Here is a 20,696-nt window from a genome sequence, read left to right on the forward strand (position 1 = left end):
CACCCTAATCCCTAATCCCTGCTCTGGGCCACTCCCTCCCCTCCTTGCAGTGGGGCCCAGCAATCAGGCCACACGACACTTTCATCCTCTGCTCTGCTCTATGAGCTTTTTATTCCTGGGATAGCATTTGGGACCGGACGTGGGGGAGAGAACTCAGATTCCCTGGTGGCAGGAGTCGTCGTGGTCAGCGCGGGGGTCTAGACTTCCCAGTGCACGCAGGGGCTGGTGGAGGCAGTGAAGCAGTGTGGAAGGGGCCCAGGCTGGTCTCCAAGTGCGGGTCAAGGCATGAGTCCCGAAGCCCCTGTGAGAGGCCTAGGGGGGCAGAGGGCAGTACGCTGCTCTCAGCGGCCCTGGGCCTGGAGCCTCTGCATCTGCAGAATCTGACTCAGAATTCGCTGCACGTCTTCATCCATCTGACCCTGAGGAGTGGGGAGGGTGGGAGCAGAGGGAGCCTGGGCATTCTCTCCCACCGCCCCACCCAGTTTCTTTATCCCCCTCCCTCCCTGTCCCTTGCTCCTCTTCCCTCCACCAGCCTCCCATTGTACAGATAGGGAAACTAAGGCCCAGAGAGCAGCAGTAGTGCCCCCAAAGCCAGTGAGCTCACCTGAATGGCGTAGAGGAGGTGGCTCCTGTACAAGGCCACCACAGCACTGTGGTCCCTGGCAGCCTCCTGTGGGTGTAGGGGAGGGGAGCTCAGAAAAGCAGGACCCCCTCCAAGCTATGCCAAAAAGCCCCCTTTGCACCGAGCCCCTGTTTTGATGGCACGCAACAGCATGGCAGTGCTGCTTGCTAAAATACTGAACTACTTTCCTCCATGTGCACTGCCTGCCTGCCCGTCACCGTCCAGGGACCTTGTGCCCAACGAGCAGGCGAGGCTCACCTCTAGCTGCTCCCGCAGAGCCTTCACTTGGTCACGGAGGGCTTCCACCTCCAAAGAGTCTGGGCCCCCCGGCTGGTCCTTCAGCGCCTCCTTAAGACTGAAGACCTCCTTGGAGAGCTCTGTGATCTGGGGTGAGGGTGGGAGAGTCAGCCAGCACCTGAGCCCGGGGTGGGGACCTGGGGACCTCTCCCGGGCAGCAGGAAGAGCCTCGGACTTCACAGAACCCTCCCTGCAGGCTAAGTCCAGCCCATTAGCTAAGAATGGTTTTCACACGTTAAATTGTCAGAAGGTGGTCTGCTGCTGCTGCTAAGTCACTTCAGTCATATCCGACTCTGTGCGACCCCATAGACATCAGCCCACCAGACTCCCCCGCCTCTGAGATTCTCCAGGCAAGAACACTGTGGAGTGGGTTGCCATTTCCTTCTTCAATGCATGAAAGTGAAAAGTGAAAATGAAGTCGCTCTCTTAGTGTCCCCATGGACCACAGCCTACCAAGCTCCTCCACCCATGGGATTTTCCAGGCAAGAGTACTGGAGTCGGGTGCCATTGCCTTCTCCGAGAAGGTGGTCTAGGGGCTAAGAATCTGTGCTCCCAGTGCAGGGGGCCGGGGTTCCACCCCTGGTTGGGGAACTAGATCTGACATGCTGCGACATGCCGCAACCGAAGCTTCACGCTGCTTAGCTGCAGGCTGCAAGATCAATGATCCCTGGTGACACAACTAAGACCAGGCACAGCCAAATAAATAAACGTGATCAGTCGCTCAGTCATGTCCAACTCTTTGTGACCCCATGGACTGTAACCTAACAGGCTCTTCTGTCCATGGAATTCTCCAGGCAAGAAAACTGGAGCAGGTTGCCATCGCCTCCTCCAGATGATCTTCCTGGCCCAGGGATCAAGCCCAGGTCTCCTACATTGTAGGCAGATTCTTTACTGTCTGAGCCACCAGGGAAGCCCAATAAATAAATATTTTTAAAAAATCATCAGGGCAGGGGGAGGAAATCAAAAGAAGAATTATATTTTCTGACACATGAAAATTATACCAAATTCACAACTCCATGGTCATATGTAAATTTTTATTTATATGTGGCCACGCCCATTCGATGCCAAGTCTATGGCCCCTCTTCAGTGGCAGAGCTGAGTATCGTGGCAAGGCAGGGCCAAAATCAGTGACCATCTGGCCCTCTGCAGAAATAGTGCACAGATCTTGGGAGTCTCCAGAAGGTGAAAGTGGAGACAGACAGAACAAGGGGGACAAAAGCAGCCTATCCTGGTGGGGCTGGGTTACTTGGGCCAGGGTTTGGGTCTTTCTCTCCCCTTGCCTAGTGGGAGATCTTGGGAATATGACCTAACCACTTGAAATCTGTTTCCTCATCTGTAAGGTAAGGAGAATCATCGTTCTCAACTTTATAGGTTGCTGTGACTCTGAACAGAGATTAATTTTAAGCTGTGCTGGCAAACAGCAGGCACTCAATGCATGCTGGGCTTTGTTGTTACTTCCGTGGATCAGAGGTTCTCAATCAAGGGTGATCCTATCTCCAGGGGATGCCAGGCGATATCTGGAGGCATCTGTTTGTCGGGACTTCGGGGTCTCCTTGTATCAAGTGGGCAGGGACCAGGGATGCTGCTCCACACCCTGCAATACCCAGAATGGTCCCCCACAGAGAATAATCTAGCCCCTGGGACTTCCTTGGTGGTCCAGCGGGTAAGTCTCTGAGCTCCCAGTGCTGGGGGCCTGGTTTCGATCCCAGGTCAGGGAATTAGATCCCACATTCTGCAACCAAATCCCACGTGCAGTAATGAAAATCGAAGATCTTGTGTGCAGCAACTAAGGCCTGGTGCAGCCAAATAAATATTTTTCAAAAAGAAGAATGGCCTATCCCTAAATGTCACTAGTGCTGAGAGGGAAGGACCCTGCTATAAATAAACCATAATCCTTATCACAACTTTATCTTCAGTTTACAAAGGTAGAAACTGGGGCTCAGAGAGGTTGAGTGACTTGCCCAGGGACACACAGCAGGTTGTAGCCGGGTGACTGTGTGCAAAGGCACCTGGGGCTCCCGTACACTGTCTCGAGGTGTGCTGTGTGACTCTGAGCCACTCAGTTCACCTCTGGGAGCCTGTTTGCTCATCTGGAAAATTGGATGATTTCCCAAGACCCATTCAGCTGGGACATCCTTAGATTCCTTCCAATGTCTGTTGAGTGGGAGACCTCCCGGCAGAGCACAAGGAAAGGGAACCCACCTTCTTGTCCTTCTCCTTGGCCCTCTCCAGGGCCTCCTGGGCACGGCTCTGGGCCTGGCGTGCCCGCTCGGCCTCAGCTCGTAGCCCCCGCAGCTGCTGCTCAGCCAGGGCCAGCTGGGCTTCAGCCGCATGTCGCTCACTCTTCATGAACAGTGCCTCCCGCTGCACCTGCAGCCCAAGCCCACATGTGACTGTGAGGACATTTGGACCCCAAAGAAGCCTGGACCAAAATGATCCTACCCTTCCACAGAAATCTTGGGACATTCAAGGCCATTTGATGTCAAGGAATTTGGTTCAGGGGTCCTGGATTCCTGTAGGCACTAGAAACATTCTGACTCTGCCAAGCTGTGGGTCCTTAGACAAGTGACATGAGCTTTCTGTTCCTCAGTCTGCTCATACATAAAAGGAGGATAATAAAAATCCCCATGTCACAGGGTGGTTGTGAGGATAAAATGAGCAAATACTTGGAAGACACTTGGAACGGTGGTTGGTACACAATAAGTGTTGTGTTTGAGTTTGTGATGTTGTCACTATTATTATTAAAATTATATAATGAATGTTATTGTTATTATCTTTATTGTATCATAACTAACATTTTATTCTCTGCCAGTGTGAAAGTGTGTAGATTTCTTACAAAAATGAAGGAAAAACAGAAGAATCTGGATGAAAAGTCAACAAATGTCCAAAAATTGTGACTGCATTTTTACAAAAATATCAAGGTTGGAACAGTGTTAGATTTGCAAAAATTGAGCCTGGGTGGATCGTTGGGCTTTATAGAAATAAAGCTCCAGGAAAAATGGATAATAATTAGATGTTTCACTTAGTATAGACTGGCTACACAATAACAATTAAAAAACAAAATAGAAAAACTAAGTTCAAATCAATTTACCCCCAAAATAAGTAGTCAAGAGAGAAGGTAAAATTTGGAAAATAAGTATGAAGATGGGCATACTTAAAGTTGGATCATGAATTCTAAAAAAGAGATCAAGCTTTACTGGTTTAAAACAACATGATCTTGGAAATTCCCTGGCAGTCCAGTGGTTAGGACTCTGTGCTTCCAAAGCAGGGGGCCTGGGTTTGATCCCTCATTGGGGAACTAAGATCCCTGCAAGTGGCACAGCCAAAAAAAAAAAAAAAACCAAAAGAGTATACTATTGGAAAAAAATAATCCTGGCTGCAATTATTTATCACTTGTACCATCACTGTCCTAAGTGTTTTACAGAAATTAAACCATTTAATTTTCATGTGAGGATTAAGAATTATTATCAGCTCCATTACACAGATGAGTAAGCAGACATATGGAGAGAAAAATGCCTTCCTGATGACAATTAATAATTGTGGCTTTTTATTCCCACATCTGTTTGAAAAAAAATTGCTGTTTGTTTTTTTTTAATTTGGTTTGGTTTGCCTGTGTGTATGTTTAAGGGAAGAGACGGAGTCAAAAGATACACCTTCAGGGCCTGAAAGGTAGTCTCTTGGTTTGAAAGAAAATCAGCATAAAAAGCTACTGGGTTCAAAATAATTGGATCAAAACTCCTTATACAAAACATCCTCCTATTTGGGGGTTGAAGCATCAAAAATGATTTAAGATAAAACGACAATCTCAAAACAGCTGGCTAAACAAAAAACAAAACAGGGTCAGTTTGACCAACAGAGAAAATGAATAAAGGAAAAAATATCAGAGTAAAAAGCCCAATTCACTGCTTACCAAAAGATGGTGAATATTAATTCCTACCTCACACCACACCCACAGTTAGAAACATAGCATAAATGTGGTTGGGAAATTAAAATAAAAAGATGCTGGAAGAAGGCACATAAAAACATTTTCACTGGGACTTCCCTGGCGGTCCAGTGGTTTAAGAGTCCAAGCTTCCACCGCAGGGGGAACTGGGTTCAATCCCTGGCCAGAGAACCAAGATCCCACATGCCCCAGGGTGCAGAAAAACAAACAAATAAAAACCAAAACAAACAAAATGAAACTTCACCATAAACAACAAGGTCCTATCTATAGCACAGGGAACTATATATTCAATAGCCTGTGAGAAACCATAATAGAAAAGAATATGAAAAAGAATACATACACGCACAACTGAGCCACTCTGCTGCACGGCAGAAATTAACACAGCATTGTAAATCAACTACACTTCAAAAGATGAATTTTTAAAAATATCTTCCCGATCGTGGGATATGCAGAGGTTTAACAAACAGACCTCAAAACCTGCTAACCATCAGAAAACAAATGAGGGGTCAAAATAAGACAAAATGTTTTAAAAACAGAAAACACCAGTTGAAACACCGGGGAGGTCAGAATGGCTGCAGGGTTAATGGTCCACCAGCATGGTCAAGTTTCTGCTGGACTGAAACCAATGGGGTCGAAACCTCGCCTGGCTGTGGGATCCAAACAGACCACCAAGCAGCTGCCCAGTGTGCCCAGTGGGGATTCCCCCAGGCTCACCTGGAAGACCTCGGCGCTGGTCTTCTCGTGGCGTCGCCCCAGCTCCTCCAGCTGCCCTTGCAACCGGGCCACGTCGGCCTGCAGGGCGCCCACGATGCGCTCGTGCTCCAGGCGGGCCATGCTGCCCACCCGCTCACGCTCCAGCTCTGCGCGCAGCCGGGCGGCCTCCTTGCCCGCGGCCACCACCTCCTGCTCCAGGCAAGCCGCCCGGCCCCGCAGCTCCAGGGCCTCTTCCTGCAGCCGGTGGTGCTCGGAGGCCGGCACGGCCGACTGGCGGAGCGCCTCGGAGGCCTCCCGCAGCTCTGCCAGGCCCCGCCGGGCCTCCTCGCAGGCCGCGGACAGCTCCGCGGCCCGGGCCTCGGCCGCGTCCCGCGCCTGGCCCAGCTCGGCGGCCGCGGCCCGCTGCTGCTCCCCTGTGGCCGTGGCCGCGACCAGCTGCTCCCGCAGCGCCTCCAGCTCCCGGCTCAGCTCTAGCCGCGCCTCCTCCCGCCGGGCCAGTTCTGCCCGCAGGCCCCGGGCCTCCTCCTCGGCCAGCAGCCGGCCAGCCCGGGCCTCGTCCAGCCGGGCCGAGGCCGCCTCCAGCTCCCGGAGACGGCAGTCCCGGTCCCGGAGGTCCTCGCGGGCCTGTTCCAGGGCGGCCCGCAGCTGGCCTGTGTCCCCATCTCTGACCCGGCTAGCCCCGTCGCCCTCAGCCTCCCGCACCCGCTCCCGCAGGCGGCCCGCCTCCGCTTCGGCAGCCTCGCACTTGCCGTGGGCCGCCTCCAGCTCCGCGGCCGCCTCCCGCTCGCGCTGCCTAAGCGCCTGCTCCAAGCAGCGGATCCTGGTCTCTAGCTCTGTCTGCAGCTTTTCTGAGGCCTCTGCAGCACCCGGGTGCAGGATGGGGCCTGTGAGGGCCCTCGGGATCCCACGCCCCACTCCCGTGGCTTCTGTGCCTGTGAGCTCTTCTTCCACTGCACCTACCCCATTGGGCTTCGTTTCTGGCTCTTCTGTTTTACTGGTGGTCTCTGCTCTTGTGGCCTTGGGTTCTGGGTTTCCTCCTCCTTCTAGACTTTTCATTTCTGTAACCTCAGCTCCTGTGGCCTTTGTTTCCAAGGGCTGGGCTCCCACACCCTCTGTTTCCGAGGCCTCCGTGTCCGTGGGCTTTGTTTCTGTGGCCTCGGCCATCGTGGACACCACTTCCAAGCTCTGTAACAAGGCTTCCGTGGTTTCTACTCCTGCACCCTCCTCGTCTGTGGTCTCGACTCCATTCACTCTGATTTCCGGAGCTGCAGTGCCGTTAAGCTCTATTTCCAGTGGCCCATTTCTGAAGGTCTTGGTTCCCAGACCTTTGCCCTCCCTAGAGGCTGCCTCCTCTTCTGTGAGGGCCTCCCGGGCTTCCTGCTGCTCCAGTGCCTGCAGGGCTTTGGCGTGCTGCCTGCGGAGCTGGTCAAACTCAGCCTGGAGAGCGTCATAGAGCTCCAGAGGAATGACCTCAGCCGGACCGTCTGCCTCCATCTCGTCCTTCTCGAAGTGCTCCAGGATCTGGTGGGGACAGGGGAACCGAGGAAGAGTGGAAGTGGCCGTGGTGGGCGTGGGGGGTCGCAGGGCAGCCACACCACTTTCCCTGTCCACAGAGCTAGCCACGTGCCCACCCAAACCCCCGGGGAAACAGCCCCTTGGGTCCTCAGACTTGCCCCCACCCCTCCCTCCTGGAAACCTTCTCCATCAGCTCCTGGTTTCCCCACCTGGACTTTCTCCATCAGCTCCTGGTTCTGTCTGGTGAGCATGGCCACCTGCTCCTGCAGCGAAGCCAAGAGCTCCTGGGCCGACAGGCTTAGCTGCTTGGAGAGCAGCACCTCAGCCCCTGGCAGGGAACACAGACTCAGGCCCCAGAGTTCCAGTCACAAGGAATGGGAGTTGGGGGTCTGGAGCTGTGAGTCAGGGGCCCCGGGGCAGGCACGCTTCTAGGAATGGCATAAACTGTGAGTGTCCGCTAGGCTCCCTCCCAACTTCAACCTCTCTCCATGCCTGTGGGTTAAAGCTGTGACAACTGGGGCCCCAGACATGGTGGGGGGTGGAGGTGGGCAGGGGGAAGGCAGGTGGGGTCTCACCTGGGAATTCAGGTAGCTCACCCTCCTCATCCTGCAGGGTGGCCACATCATAGCTGGTGTTCTCCCGCTCATTCTAGGGGCGGGGGAAAACAGATTCAACTTGAGGTCCTGCCCTCCCTCCAGCCTCCATGTCTCCCCCGTGAATGTGTGATCATAACCCCAATAGCGAGGGTTGTATATGCTGTCTGGTATGTGGGGCCAAGGGAGGGATGGCAGTGCATCCTTGAAAGGGTGTGTCTGGGATTCTGTGTGGGGCCACATGTGTCTGCCTGGGTGCAAGTCCCTGCAACAGTGGCTCAGGGTTTATAGGTCTGCAGTGAGCATGTATGTGCACATGTGTGTGCCCTGTGGGGCGTGCACAGAGGCCCCAGCCTCTCCTGTGTGAGTTCCTGTGAGTGTGTGTGATTTTGCACTTGTAGTCTGTGGTGTGTGACTGTTTTGTATTTGTGTATGTGTATGTATGATTGTGTACCTGTATCTGTTTGCTTTATTTGAGAAATATTTGTGTGAATACATGAATTTGTGAATGTGTTGCCTAGGTATGTGATTGAATGAGAAGTATCTGTTGTGTGTGCCCAAGTATTTGTTGTGTGGGTGAGATGGCATATTCACAGATGTGTTTGTTGTGTTTGCCTGTCGCATGTATAAGACCTCATATACATAAATGTTGTCCATCTCTGCATGTACATGAGTATGGGTGACTGCAGATTTCTGAAAGTGTTCATTATGTGTACGTGTGTTTGTTATCTATACGTCCCTATGTTTGTACGTTTGTCTGTTCTGTGTTTGCATGTGTGTGAGACTATCTGTATTAGTGTGGTTATCATGCAGCTGCCGCAGAAGAAATACCCCACCTCCTGGTGGCCCCACCCCTGCCTTCCTCCCCATTGGGCCCACCTCCAGAAGGGACAGCCTGCTCTGCAAACTCTCCACCTCCCGGCCCAAGCTCTCCTTCTCCTCCTGCTTCTCAGCCAGCAGCTGCTGTAGCTCTTGGACCTGCAGGGAGGGAGTGGTGGTCTCAGTGGCCCTCCAGGAGAAAACACCAGGCAGCTGGGGGTCCACTTCCTCCCACCTTCCACCCTACCTGTCTCTCCAGGCTGTGGAGGGAGCTGGCCTCTGCCTCTGGCAGCTGACAGAAGAAGTGGGGACTGGGCTTAGATCTGGGCTGGGGGCCCTACCCGGCCCACCTCCTGCTCAGTGACCTTCCATCCCCACCACAGATGTCCTCTGGCCTATTTTGTGCCAGACCCCCTTTGGAGCCACTAACTCATTCATTCATGCATGCATTCACTTATTACCATTATTTTTGGTTGTGTAGTATGGCATTTGGGATCTTAGTTCCCCAACCAGGGATCAAATCCATGCTCCCTGCAGTGGCAGCACAGAGCCTTAGACACTGGACCACCAGGGAACTCCTGTCTCCTTCATTTATTCATTCACTCACTCACTCAAATATTCATCATCCAATACTTACTAGGCAGTTATGGTGAGTGAGGCACCATCAACCAAGCCTGCCCTTGTGGGTTCACAGGCCAATGAGCAAATATGAATACAATGTATAGTATATCTAATAGCAGTGCTTTGAATGAAAACAAAGGGGACTGATAAGTGAATGGGGGTGTTAAAATTTTAAATAAGTTGGGTAGGGGAGGTGCATTTGAGCAAAGACCTATAGGAGGGGCGAGAAGGAATCATACGGACAGCTGGGAGAAGGTGTTCCCGGCAGAGGGCACAGTCTGTACAGAGGACCAGGCCTGGTATGTTGGAGGAAGAGCCAGGAGGCCTGTGTGGCTGGAGCAGAGTGAGTGGGTGGGGAGAGAGGGAGGAGGGGGAAGGCAGGGAGGGGAGTATCCCCCTAGAATGGCACCCACCCCAGGTTTAGCCCCAGGCCCGTGTCTCTGCTGCCCCCCACCTCCTGCTTTCTTCGTTCCTGGTGCTGCTCTAGGCCCCGGATCTTCTGTAGCAGGCGGCCCCTCTCCTGTCGCAGCCGCACGATCTCCTCGTAGGCATCCTGGTCATCCTGTGCTCCCCACCCCACCACCTTCAATGAGGCCCAAGGACTGCGTCCTCCCATACCTGAGCCAGAACTTTCTCCCCGTGCTACCTAGAGGCAACATCCCCCCCCCCCCAACTCTTCCCCACGGCCAGGGCATCTCTCACCGGCACTGGGATATTGGTGGGGGGTTGAGGTGCCTTCCGCTTCTTGGGGGCCCCTTGCTTGTCATGGCTGGACACAGAATTCTGGGGATAGGGGTAGATGGGGGATATGGGCGACATGCCAGCCTCCCACCCAAATAAACCAACACAGCCCACTGTGTGGCACTAGCCCCAACTCTGCCCTCGCTTCCTGGGTGATCTTGCATGAATCCGTGCCTCTCTGGCCCTCACTTATCCCAGCATAGAAAGGGATAAGACCACATCCCCTGAGAGTTCCAGATCTTATGCTTTACCCTCTGTCCCTTTTTGCACCCTGGTACTTTCCCCAGCGAGACCCTACTGTTTAAAATCCTTTCCCTGTGGAGCTGAAAACCTGTAGGACTGAGAGAAAGAGGCCAGACTTGCCTCCTTCCCTGACCACACCAGCCCTTATCAATCTCATTCCCTCTACCATCCCGCCCCAGCTCTCTGATCTGGGCCCCTGCCCCCAGTATTCTCAGAGTCCTGGTGGTTATGTTATGGATATTGCTGCCGCTTGGTGGCAGCATACCCTAAAGGTGTGTGCTAAGTCACTTCAGTTGTGTCCGATTCTTTGCAACCCTATGGACTGCAGCCTGCCAGGCTCCTCTGTCCATGGGATTTCTCCAGGCAAGAATACTGGAGTGGGTTGCCATCCCTCCAGGGGGATCTTCCCAACCCAGGGATCGAACCCACTCCTCTTACATCCCCTGCAAAGGCAGATGGGTTCTTTACCACTAGCGCCACCTGGGAAGTCCACCCTAAAGGTAGCACTCTTCCAAAGAGGTCCTTCGAAGTATTAACCCCAAGTCAAGGGTCCATCTCTTCCTTCTCTTCTCAGGGAGCTTGGGTCAAGGGGAAAGGCAGTGTGTGCAGGGGTGTGTGGGGGTGGGGGGGTGGGGACTCACTCAATGCTTAGGGATCCATACCTGAGATGATGCCTCGCCCGAATCATCCTCTGCGAGAGCAGGGGAGAGAGGGAAGCAGGGTCAGGCACTGTGTCAGGGACTCCCTTCCTAGCCCTAGGAAGGGCATTTGTTAGCCCAGGGAACTTGAGGGATCTCCCAATCCCCCCCCAGAATCAGGACTTTTAAGGTAGGAACTAACCATTTTGACAAAATGCTCATAGGAAGGGCCTTGCAACTCTCAAAAAGAGAGAACAATAGCATCTCCAGAATGGGGAGACTGGGAGGGCCAATTCTTAGGGAAGGCAAAGATCCAAGAATAAGATGCCCCAGGAACACAGAGTTGACCCCTAGACTACTCTAAAAGCTCTGGGGCGCCTTGAAACTACCCCGAGCAGTGTGAGGGCAGCAACAAAACCTCCTATAATATGAACAGGGATACCTTGAAACTATCCACAGGAGGAAGCGAGAGAAAGGAGAGGCAAGAGACTACCTAGTGGAGGGAAGGGGGTGCTTGAAACTGTTACGAGGTGGGGTTTGCATACCGCTGGGTGGTGAGGGGCGCTGGGCTGCCTCCTGTAGGAGGTGCAAGATGAGCTTGTCCCCTGCCAGGGTGCCGTAGTGAGCAGCATCCTGGCCCAGCGCATCTGTGATGCCCGGCTGGGCGCCGCCCTGCAGCAGCACCTCCACTGTTTCGGGGCTGGCTCCCTCACAGGCCAGCATCAGGGCCGTCCTACCAGAAAAGGAGGCTGCTGAGGGGGCGAGGATATGTTCAAACCTCCACACCCTCCTCAACACCCAGGCTGGGTTGAGAGAGGAAGACACACTAGATCTCACACCCAGAGAGGTTAAGAGACTTGCCCAAGGTCACACAGCACACAGTGACCTGGCTGGGAGGGGAGAGGCTCACCTGCCTTGAAGGTCCTGGTCATTCGCTGCAGCCCCTTGCTGCAGGAGGAGGCGGCACAGATCCGTGTGGCACATCTGAGCTGCAATGATGAGGGGTGTAGTACCCAGCTGAGGGAGGGGGTGGGGAGAGCATGAGACAGGACAAGACATGAGAGACTGACTCTGGGAGGTTGGGAAGCCTGTGATGGGCCCCCTAAGTTCACTCCGGATCTTCACACTTTTCAAAGCGTGCCTGGGATACCTCAAATGCACTTTCCCCAAAGATTCCAGTACTTTGGCCACCTGATGCAAAGAGCCAATTAATTGGAAAACACCCCGATGCTGGGAAAGATTGAGGGCAGGAGGAATAGGGGGTGGCAGAGGATGAGATGGTTGGATGGCATCAGCCACTTAATGACATGAGTTTGAGCAAGCTCCGGGAGATAGCGAAGGACAGGGAAGCCTGGTGGGCTGCAGTCCATGGGGTCGCAGAGTCAGACACGACTGAGCAACTGAACAACAACAACAAAAGACTCCGGGGACTCACCCGATCTCGGGGATTCAGATGGGCCTTGAATGAGCAGAGTATTTCTGAGCAGGAGATGCAGCCGCCAGCGGCTGGAGAAAGAGAGAAGGGTGGGTAGGTACGGCGAGGCTTTGATATTTTCTAGGGGCCTTCTGCTTGAGGGTGATTATTATTATTATTTTTTTGGCTGTGCTGGGTCTTCATTGCTGAGCACAGGCAGCAGCTGTGGTGCATGGACTTAGGTGCCACTCGGCATGTGGAATCTTTCTGGACCAGGGATTGACTTGTGTCCCCTACGTTGGGAGGCAGATTCTTAACCACTGGACCACCAGGTATGTCCCTGGGTGTCATTCTTATCCTTTATTTCATGAGAAACTCTCACCTCCCCCAGAAGAAGATCAGTAATAAAGATATGACTTAAATTTTACAGATGAGGAAACTGAGCCCCAACCAGCTCCCCGGTCACTCAGGGGGTTAGAGACAGCCAGAATGAGGACCCACGTTTTCTAACTCCCAACCCAAAGCTCTTTCCTCATCTTTCCACTGTGGTTCTCTCTTGCATGCGCGCATGCTCAGTTGCTTTAGTCATATCCGACTCTTTGCAACCCTGTGGACTGTAGCCCACCAGGCTCCTCTGTCCATGGGATGCTCCAGGCAAGAATACTGGAGTGGGTTGCCATGCCCTCCTCCAGGGGATCTTCCTGACCCAGGGATTGAACCTGTGCCTTTCCCGTCTCCTGCAGTGCAAGTGGATTCTTTACCACTGAGCCACTAGGGAAGCCTGTGGCTCCCTCTTAGAGTGGAATTTTTCACTGATTTTCAACTATTTATCCCTTTTTTGTTCAACCGGTATTAACTGTATATTGACTATATACCAAACCATCATACAAAGAATGTTAATTTTTTTTCTTTTTGGCCACTCCACGTGGCATGTGGGACCTTAATTCCCTGACCAGGGATCGAACTCACAACCCCTGTAGTGGAAGCTTGGAACCCTAACCACTGGACTGCCAGGGAATTCCCCAAAGAGTGTTACTGTTTACTAGAGAGATCAGACCTCTGCTGAGGTTCAGCAGGCTTATTGGGATTTGATCTGAGTTCTGAGTTCTGATGGTGAAAGGGGAAGGGCAGAGGTCACTGCATGGACATGGACCCTGAGGCAGGGAGCAGCTTGGGAGGACTTGGTCGTCAAAGAAGTAGGACAGGGTGTGTATGTCCAGAGCCTCAGAGAGGGAAGAGAAGGCTTTGTGCAAGGGAGTGCTACTGGAAATCATCAAACTTTTGGACCTCCCTGGTGGTTCAGTGGTTAAAATCCCATGTTTGCACTGTAGGGGGCCCGAGTTCAATCCCTGGTCAGGGAACTAAGCTCCCACATGTCTCACCATGGCCATAAAGATAAAATAAGAAAAAAAAAGTTACAAAAAAATAAATAAACTCTATGTTATTATCTGCTGTGTGCCCAAGGGCTTATGGGATTTTGTTTGCTGTCGTAATCTCACTGTTTAGAACAGAGCCTGGCACACAGCAGACACTTGACAAATATTTATTGAATGAAAAAAACCAAGAAGCTTCCATAAAGTGAGCAAAGGCTTTGCTACCACTAGGTGGCAGCGTACTGTAACTGCAGGGAATGTTTCAACTAAATAAAACTCCAAAGCAAATGTATTTCATGTTTTCCCTTGAGAGTCATCAAGTGGAAGACATTCCCAAATGTCATGGGCCTGGTGTACAGACACTGGGCTGGGCTCTGCCTCAAGGGGTTTGGGTCTCTTCCCCTCCCTTGGAAAAGTTTGGATTTGATGATTATGAAGACCTTCAGCCTTCCTGAGGTTCCCTAGGAGTTCCTTGAAGCAATAACCCTCCAATCGTCCTCACCCAGGCCTGGCATACAGTAGGCTGTGCTTTGAGGTCAGGCGGCCTGGATCCTCCCCACTTCCTTGTTTACAGGACTCAATTCCCTTGTCCGTCCAATGGTGCTCCAGTGGCTAAGAATTTGCCTTCCAATGCAAGGGACTTGGGTTCGATCCCTGGTCGGGGAACTAAGACCCTTCATGCTGCGGAGCAACGAAGCCTGAACGCTGCAACTACTGAGCCTGTGAATCACAACTGGAGAAGCGTGTGCACTTCAATGAAGGATGATGCAATGAAGACGCAGTACAGCCAAAGAAAAAAGAGAAAACGATAATGCAGAGCAAGGGGCTCCGTGAGGAAGAAGGTGGAATATGTCCCAGGCACGTCCCCAGAGCCCCAGGTAGAACAATCCCCAAGCTCAGCCTCCGGGGGCCATGGTGGCCAGGGTGAGGCTGGGCTGTACCCACCTGCATGATGCAGGGCGGTCCACCCACTGCTGTCCACTGTATCCACTGCGCAGGATGCCTGGGGGGAGGGATGGGTCATTGGAGGTGGAGCCATCCTTATTTGTTGCCTAATTTCTCTAGGAATGGCTCTTCCTTGGGCTCTGCTGTATTTCAGGCTCCTTGGCCCTTCCCCTCTCCCACCCACCCACCTGCTCTGTGGAACCCACTCCTCATGGGCCCCCATCTTGACTCTTAGGAAAATTGGTGAGGAAGAGGGATTAGCTGGGAGCCCAGGGGCAGCTGGGGGTTTGGGGAGTAGGTGGGAGCCCTGAAAGTGGCTACGGCTAAGAGAGTATCCAGAGTTTAGAGAGAAGGTGGGACTCAGGAGACATCCGCTATTCAGAGTATTTCTTGGATATGGGACATAGCTGGACACTTGGAGAGTCTCACTGTCCAGGGAGTAGCTAGGACTGAGGAGTAAAAGGGGCCAAGGAAGACCTAGGATTCGGCGTGTATCTGGGGCTTCCATGAATTGCTGGAACTCATCAGGAATAGTCAGGGCAGGGGAGTATCAGGGGGTTGGGAAGTGTTGGAGACAGGAAAAGAAATGACCTGCAGTAGTTGCTTCAAGCACTGTGGGTGCCCGTACTTAGCGGCCAGGTGGAGGGCATTGTAACCTAAAAGGGAACATGAATATTCTAGAATGTACTAGAGCTTCAGATACTCAGGGAGCTTCTGCTGCCCCTCCACCAAACCTGTGTCAATAATTGTGATGACTCTAGCTAGTCTCCAAACCCAGGTATTCTCAAAACCCTGCTACTCCTGGGAGCAGAGACTCTCCAAGTCCCAGATGGTCTGTGTCTCAGACAATCTCATCCTAGCTACACTCCACTTCTTTCCATTCCTCAAGCACTATGATCCTCAGCTGCTCCCTCTGTTCCCAGCTACTCCCCAGGTCCCCGGCTGGTCCCCAGCAACTTCCCAGGAGCCCAGCTACTCCTTAGGTCCCCAGCTACTCCCCAGTGTCTCCAGCTGCTCCCCAGGTCCCCAGCTACTTTATGTGCTGTGCTTAGTTGCTCAGTCGGGTCCAACTCTTTTAGACCCCAGGGACTGTAGCCTGCCAGGCTCCTCTGTCCATGGGGATTCTCCAGGCAAGAATACTGGAATGGGTTGCCATTCCCTCCTCCAGGAGATCTTCCCAACCCAGGGATCAAACCTGGGTCTCCCACATTGCAGGCAGATTATTCACTGTCTGAGCCACCAGGGAAACCCAAGAATACTGGAGTGGGTAGCCTATCCCTTCTCCAGGAGATCTTCCCGACCCAGGAATTGATCCAGGTCTTCTGTATTGCAGGTGGATTCATTACCAGCTGAGCTACCAGGGAAGCCCTAGCTATTCTTATTAAGCTCAACTATATCAAAGTGCCAGCTATGTCCCTATCTTTGATTACTCTGTAAATCCCCAGTACTCCATACATTCTGGCTCCTACACCTGGCTATGCCCCATGCCTCATTACTCCCTGAGCTCCTGCTACCGCTAAACCCCAGCTACTCCATGAACCTCAGATACTCCCCCCAAAAAACTATACTAGTTATACTCATGCCCTCAGATGCTCCTCAAGCTCAGACACTCCTCTGTTTCTGCTGCTTCCTCTGACTCAGCCACTACCTGAGTCCCAGCTCCCCCAATTCACAAGTTGACTCAGTCGGTCTACTGCCAACCAATCTCCATCCTTGGGTACTGCAGCCCGACATGCTCCTGTCCCCAGGGGCACTGAAGGGAACCCCCCTTTTCAGCAGGACACTGAGACCATGAAGCAGGGCGTGACTGGACCCTCAGGCTGGGCACCTGGTCAGAGTTCCTCCTCCCACCCCCAGGGCCGGTGGGTAGTACCTGCCCCGTCCGTGCTCATGGCGTTGGCGCCGTGTGCCAGCATCACCTCAAGACAGCTGGCTGCACCCCGCATGGCTGCCAGGTGGAATCTGGAGGCCAGAGGTCAGGGGTCAACTGCAGGGTGGCCACCCCTCAGCCCTCACACCCCCAGGACATGGAGACTCACGCGGACTTGCCCTCGGGGTCCAGCTTGGTGGGCACCAGCCCCTTGCGGGCGATGAGGGAGGCCACCCGTGTGGGATCGTTGTTCTCCACCGCCTGCAGCAGCCGCTCGTCACTTTTGCCCCAGTCCTGGCTCTGCGGGGCACACCCAGAGGAACGTGGGACTGGTGGACACTGTCCCTCCCCGCTCCCCTGCCGGGGCTCTGGGCTCTCGCCGCTGGTCCTGGGCACTTGCCTGGCGCCTGCCTCTGGCTGCCGCTGGCTTCGGGATGGGGCAGGGGCCACAGGGCGGGCAGGAGCCGAGGTCAGTGGGGCTGAGCCGCAGCTGCCGGGGGAAGTGGTCCTGGGTGGGGGCCTGAGACAGCATACCTCCAGCCTGGGTCCTTAGCACCTGCCTCCCCAGCTGTCCTTTACCACTGCCAGCAACCGTACCATTAAACCATCCCCAGCTCAGCTCCCAGCATCTTTCCAAGAGGCTGTCCCCCAAACCTAGGTCCCTAGCCATCTCTTGGTGAAACCCGCCTTTCTAATATCACCTCACCACGTCTTCCTGAACTGCCCTCCAAAGTCTTCCCAAAGGAACCACTAAAGGTTCCTTAAATGTCCCTCACACTGTCCTCTGCCAGCTACCCTTTTTCTGCCCCTGAGACGCCAAGATTGTCCCGCAAATGTCCTAAATGCATCTTTCCCCAAATTCATCCCTCAAATGACCCCGTCAAATGTCCCCAAAATGTCCTCCCCCCAAAATCTTTCAGACGTCCTCCAAAATTGTTCTCCAAATGTCAATATTTTTTCCCCAAAAAAGGTCAAAGTATCACCCAAATTGTCCCCCTGGATGATCCCATCCAAAACTGTCCGCCCAAGTGCCCTCTAAATTCCCCTAAGTGTCCCCATCTGTCCTCAAAATTGTCTCTCCATATGTGCCATCCATCCTCCCATCTCTGTTCCCCCCTTCCGCTGTCCTCCCTGCTTCGCCCTCTCGGGTCTGCGGGTGGAGGGTCTAGGCTCTGAGCGGTCAGGGGGCGGGGCGGGGCGGGGAGGGGAGGAAGGGCCCGCGCCAGCCCCCTCCCGCGCCCCCTCCCCCGGCCCTACCGCGAAGGAGGAGGCGGCGCACAGACACAGCTGCTTCATGGCGTCCAGGGCGCCGGGCGGCCGGGCGGCCGGGCGGCCGGGCTCCGGGAGGTGACCCGGTCGGAGGGGCCAGAGGGGCCGGAGGCAGGGGCCCGCAAAGCCGGAGCTCGGCCGCCCGGCCCGCGCGGTCTAGCCAAACCAGACGCCGCCCCTCCCCCGCGCCCCGCCTGCCGCCCCCCTCCCGGCCCCTCCCCTACGGGTGGGGGAGAGCGCCAGGGAGCGGGGATGGGCTCTGGGGGAGGGGTACCGCCGAGGCCAGACCTGACCTTCTCGCCACCAGGAGGCTGAGGCAAAGGGGGCCATGCTCCCAGCATCTCCAGGGACCCGACTGCATCCGTCTCCGCCTCCTTTGAGCTGGCCGGGGAATGGGGGATGCGGGGGTCTCGGGTGACTCGGCCTGGCCCCACTGCTGCTGGGCCTCCGGGCTGTCAATCATTCATTCATTCATCGGCCAGTGGGTCTTTTCTGCAGTCTTGACAAACCTGAATTTGAATCCAGGACACCATCCCCCACCCCCACCCCAGTGCCACCCTCCACACACTCGCATTTACCACCTACAAGCTGGGCCAAGATACTTACCTGCTTTGGATTTCACTTTCCTCATCCAGGAAATGGGTTTCCTATTAAACAGTACCTACTGCAGAAGGTTACTGGGAGGACTAAATGAGATGCTATATATCAGGGGTCCCCAGCCCCCCAGCCATGGACCAGTATCTGTTGGTGGCCTGTTATGAACCAGGCCGCATAGCAGGAGGTAAGTGGTGGGCAACCAACCAGGCTGCATAGCAGGAGGTAAGTGGTGGGCAACCGAGAAGCTTCATTGATGTTTAACTGCCTGAACCCCGCCTCTTGTCAGATCTGCAGGGGCATCAGATTCTGAGGAACTTGAACCCTAACCCTAAAAGTTAAGGTGGAAAATCCTGAGATTGCCACAAAATAGAAATAAACTGCAAAATAAATGTAATGCACTTAAATCATCCTGAAACTATCCCCACCCCCACACCCCGGGCTCATGGAAATATTGTCTTCCCCAGAACTGACTCCTGGTGCCAAAAAGGTTGGGGACCTCTGCAGCACATAGTGCCTGACACAAAGCAAGTGTGCTACAAACACAGATTCATTCATCACAGAGAGAGACGGTTTATGTCTGCATATCTAGCCCTGCATCCTGGGACTCAGGACATAGTAGGTGCTCAGTTAAACCACTGAAAGACAGTGAGGACACCAGCTTTAGCTCTAACTCCAAGGAGATGGGAAGGTCTGTGTTCCCCTCATTCCGTTCTCAGATTGGGAGCCCCTTGAGAGCAGAGTCCCACTGAGGCCTCCCTGTCAAAGGGCCTTGGATCCCAGGGTGGGGTGAGGCAGTTGGTGAATGTTTGCTCAGTGAAGGCATGACTCATAAGCCAATTGCATTCATTTAGTCCACGAGTCCTAGAGGGTGCCTGGCACAACCCTGCACCTTGGGACTCAGTGGTGGCAAAGACAGTTGTCCTTGCTGTCACTGAGGTCCCTGGGGAGACAGACACACCCATGGATTTATGAACCAAAGTGATCAGGGCTGTTAAAGGGGAAGCTCAGATGAGCTGGAAGCTCAGAGAGGACTCTTGAAACTATCTGGGAAGTCAGGGAGATCCTGCAAGAGAGGACATCTGAGTTGAAACTTGAAGAATGGACAGCATTGGGGAAGAGCAGGAACAAGATCATGTTAGGGAGAAATCATGAAATAAATTGCGCTCCTGGACCAGCGTGGTAACTGCCCCAATCCAGGACCTGGGGCGTTGGTGGGGGGCATACTGAAGGGTGGGGCGGAGGAGGAGAGATGTTGTATAGCAGCCGCCTGAGTTAGGGGGAAACAAGGCGTGTGGGATGTCAGGAGAGCCACAAACAGTTCCAAAAGGCAGAACAGTTCACTGTGTTGTGAATGAAAATTTGAGAAACAGCCAGGAAAAGGTGGGAGGTTGGGATTACAGGGGAGAGAAGGGATGTGTGGAGAGACAGGCTTTCAGGAGCCTGAATTTTTAACCTTAATTTTTATTTTTGACTGCACCATGAGGCATATGGGGTCTTAATTCCTCCGCCAGAGATCGAACCTATGCCCCTTGCCTTGGGAGTGCGGAGTCTTAACCTCTGGACCACCAGGGGAGTCCCAGGAACCTGAATTTAAGAGCAATGGCTGCTGACAGGCACTGGGGCTTCGAAGACAGCTTGGCCACTGCACACCTGCTGTGTGATCTGAGACTAGCCACTCTCCCTCTCTGGGCCTCAATTCTCTCACTGTTAAATGGAATAGATAACGGCGTGGATAGCATAAAGCCAGGTTCCTCCATTGGAGGCACTGCTGACATTTGGGGTCTGGTCATTCCCTGGGGTGGGGCCGTCCTGGACTCTGTGAGGGTATGAACAGCATCCTTGGTCCAGGAGCAGCGCCCCTCCCCACTGCCCACTGTGTGACAACCATGTCAGAGGCATCACCCAGTGTCCCTGGGGGCAGGATCACTGCTGTCCGTGATTATTCTCAGACACCTTTGGGCAGGTGGAGGGAGAGGTGGGGACAGGTAAACGGAGAATTTGCTGATAAGCAGTTGAGGAGTTGGAGGGAGGGTGTTGAGGCCTCCTCTCTCCTCTTACGCTTGGGTAGGGGGGTGACTCTTAGGCTTGTCCAGAGAGGAGACTGAAATGGATCTCCCAGCTCAGGCCTCGGATTTCCAATTACCCTTGGTCTGTCCTTCTGGATGCCAGACACAATCAGAAGTCCCTCCCCTCGCAGTGTGCTAAGGGTACCACCATCCCACCTGACTCCTCTCTCTCACCCCACACCCAACCCGGAAGCCAAACTGCATCCAAGGACCCCTTCTCACCCACGGTCAGTCCCATCACAGCTCCACTGCGGGGTCACCTCCACCTCGGCCTGCTTGCTTCTATTCCCCTCCCTGGCCCACCAGCTGCCTAAACCTGCATCAGAGCATATCTCTCTCCTGCACCTAAGCCTCCAGTGACCTCACTTGTCATCAGATGCTAACTGCTTACAGAGCCCAGGAGGTTCCATGGCATG

General features: G+C 53.8%; 1 protein-coding gene across 14 annotated transcripts; it reads right to left on the reverse strand.

Annotated features, from left to right (window-relative positions):
• Positions 1-79: 79 nt before the first annotated feature.
• Positions 80-20,413, reverse strand: ANKRD24 (ankyrin repeat domain 24). 14 transcript variants are annotated; one of them, XM_042250136.2, is made up of 21 exons: positions 17,606-20,413; positions 16,749-16,838; positions 16,518-16,648; positions 16,352-16,440; positions 15,070-15,134; positions 14,479-14,536; positions 12,182-12,252; positions 11,657-11,763; positions 11,292-11,479; positions 10,771-10,799; positions 9,827-9,907; positions 9,579-9,686; positions 8,751-8,795; positions 8,564-8,662; positions 7,667-7,739; positions 7,301-7,419; positions 5,577-7,097; positions 3,122-3,289; positions 881-1,006; positions 605-670; positions 80-312 (listed from the first exon to the last, which is right to left on the reverse strand). In XM_042250136.2, the coding sequence occupies exons 1-21, from the start codon at positions 17,642-17,644 to the stop codon at positions 154-156; spliced, it is 3,432 nt and encodes a 1,143-aa protein (XP_042106070.1). In that variant the 5' UTR covers positions 17,645-20,413; the 3' UTR covers positions 80-153. The 14 variants fall into 14 exon arrangements, with proteins under 14 accessions (XP_042106070.1, XP_042106069.1, XP_042106073.1 ...); XM_042250135.2 differs by having other exon boundaries at positions 16,749-16,868; XM_042250139.2 differs by lacking the exon at positions 16,749-16,838.
• Positions 20,414-20,696: the final 283 nt, after the last annotated feature.

The sequence above is a fragment of the Ovis aries genome, chromosome 5 (genome assembly GCF_016772045.2).
Source record: "Ovis aries strain OAR_USU_Benz2616 breed Rambouillet chromosome 5, ARS-UI_Ramb_v3.0, whole genome shotgun sequence".
Classification (NCBI taxonomy): domain Eukaryota; kingdom Metazoa; phylum Chordata; class Mammalia; order Artiodactyla; family Bovidae; genus Ovis; species Ovis aries.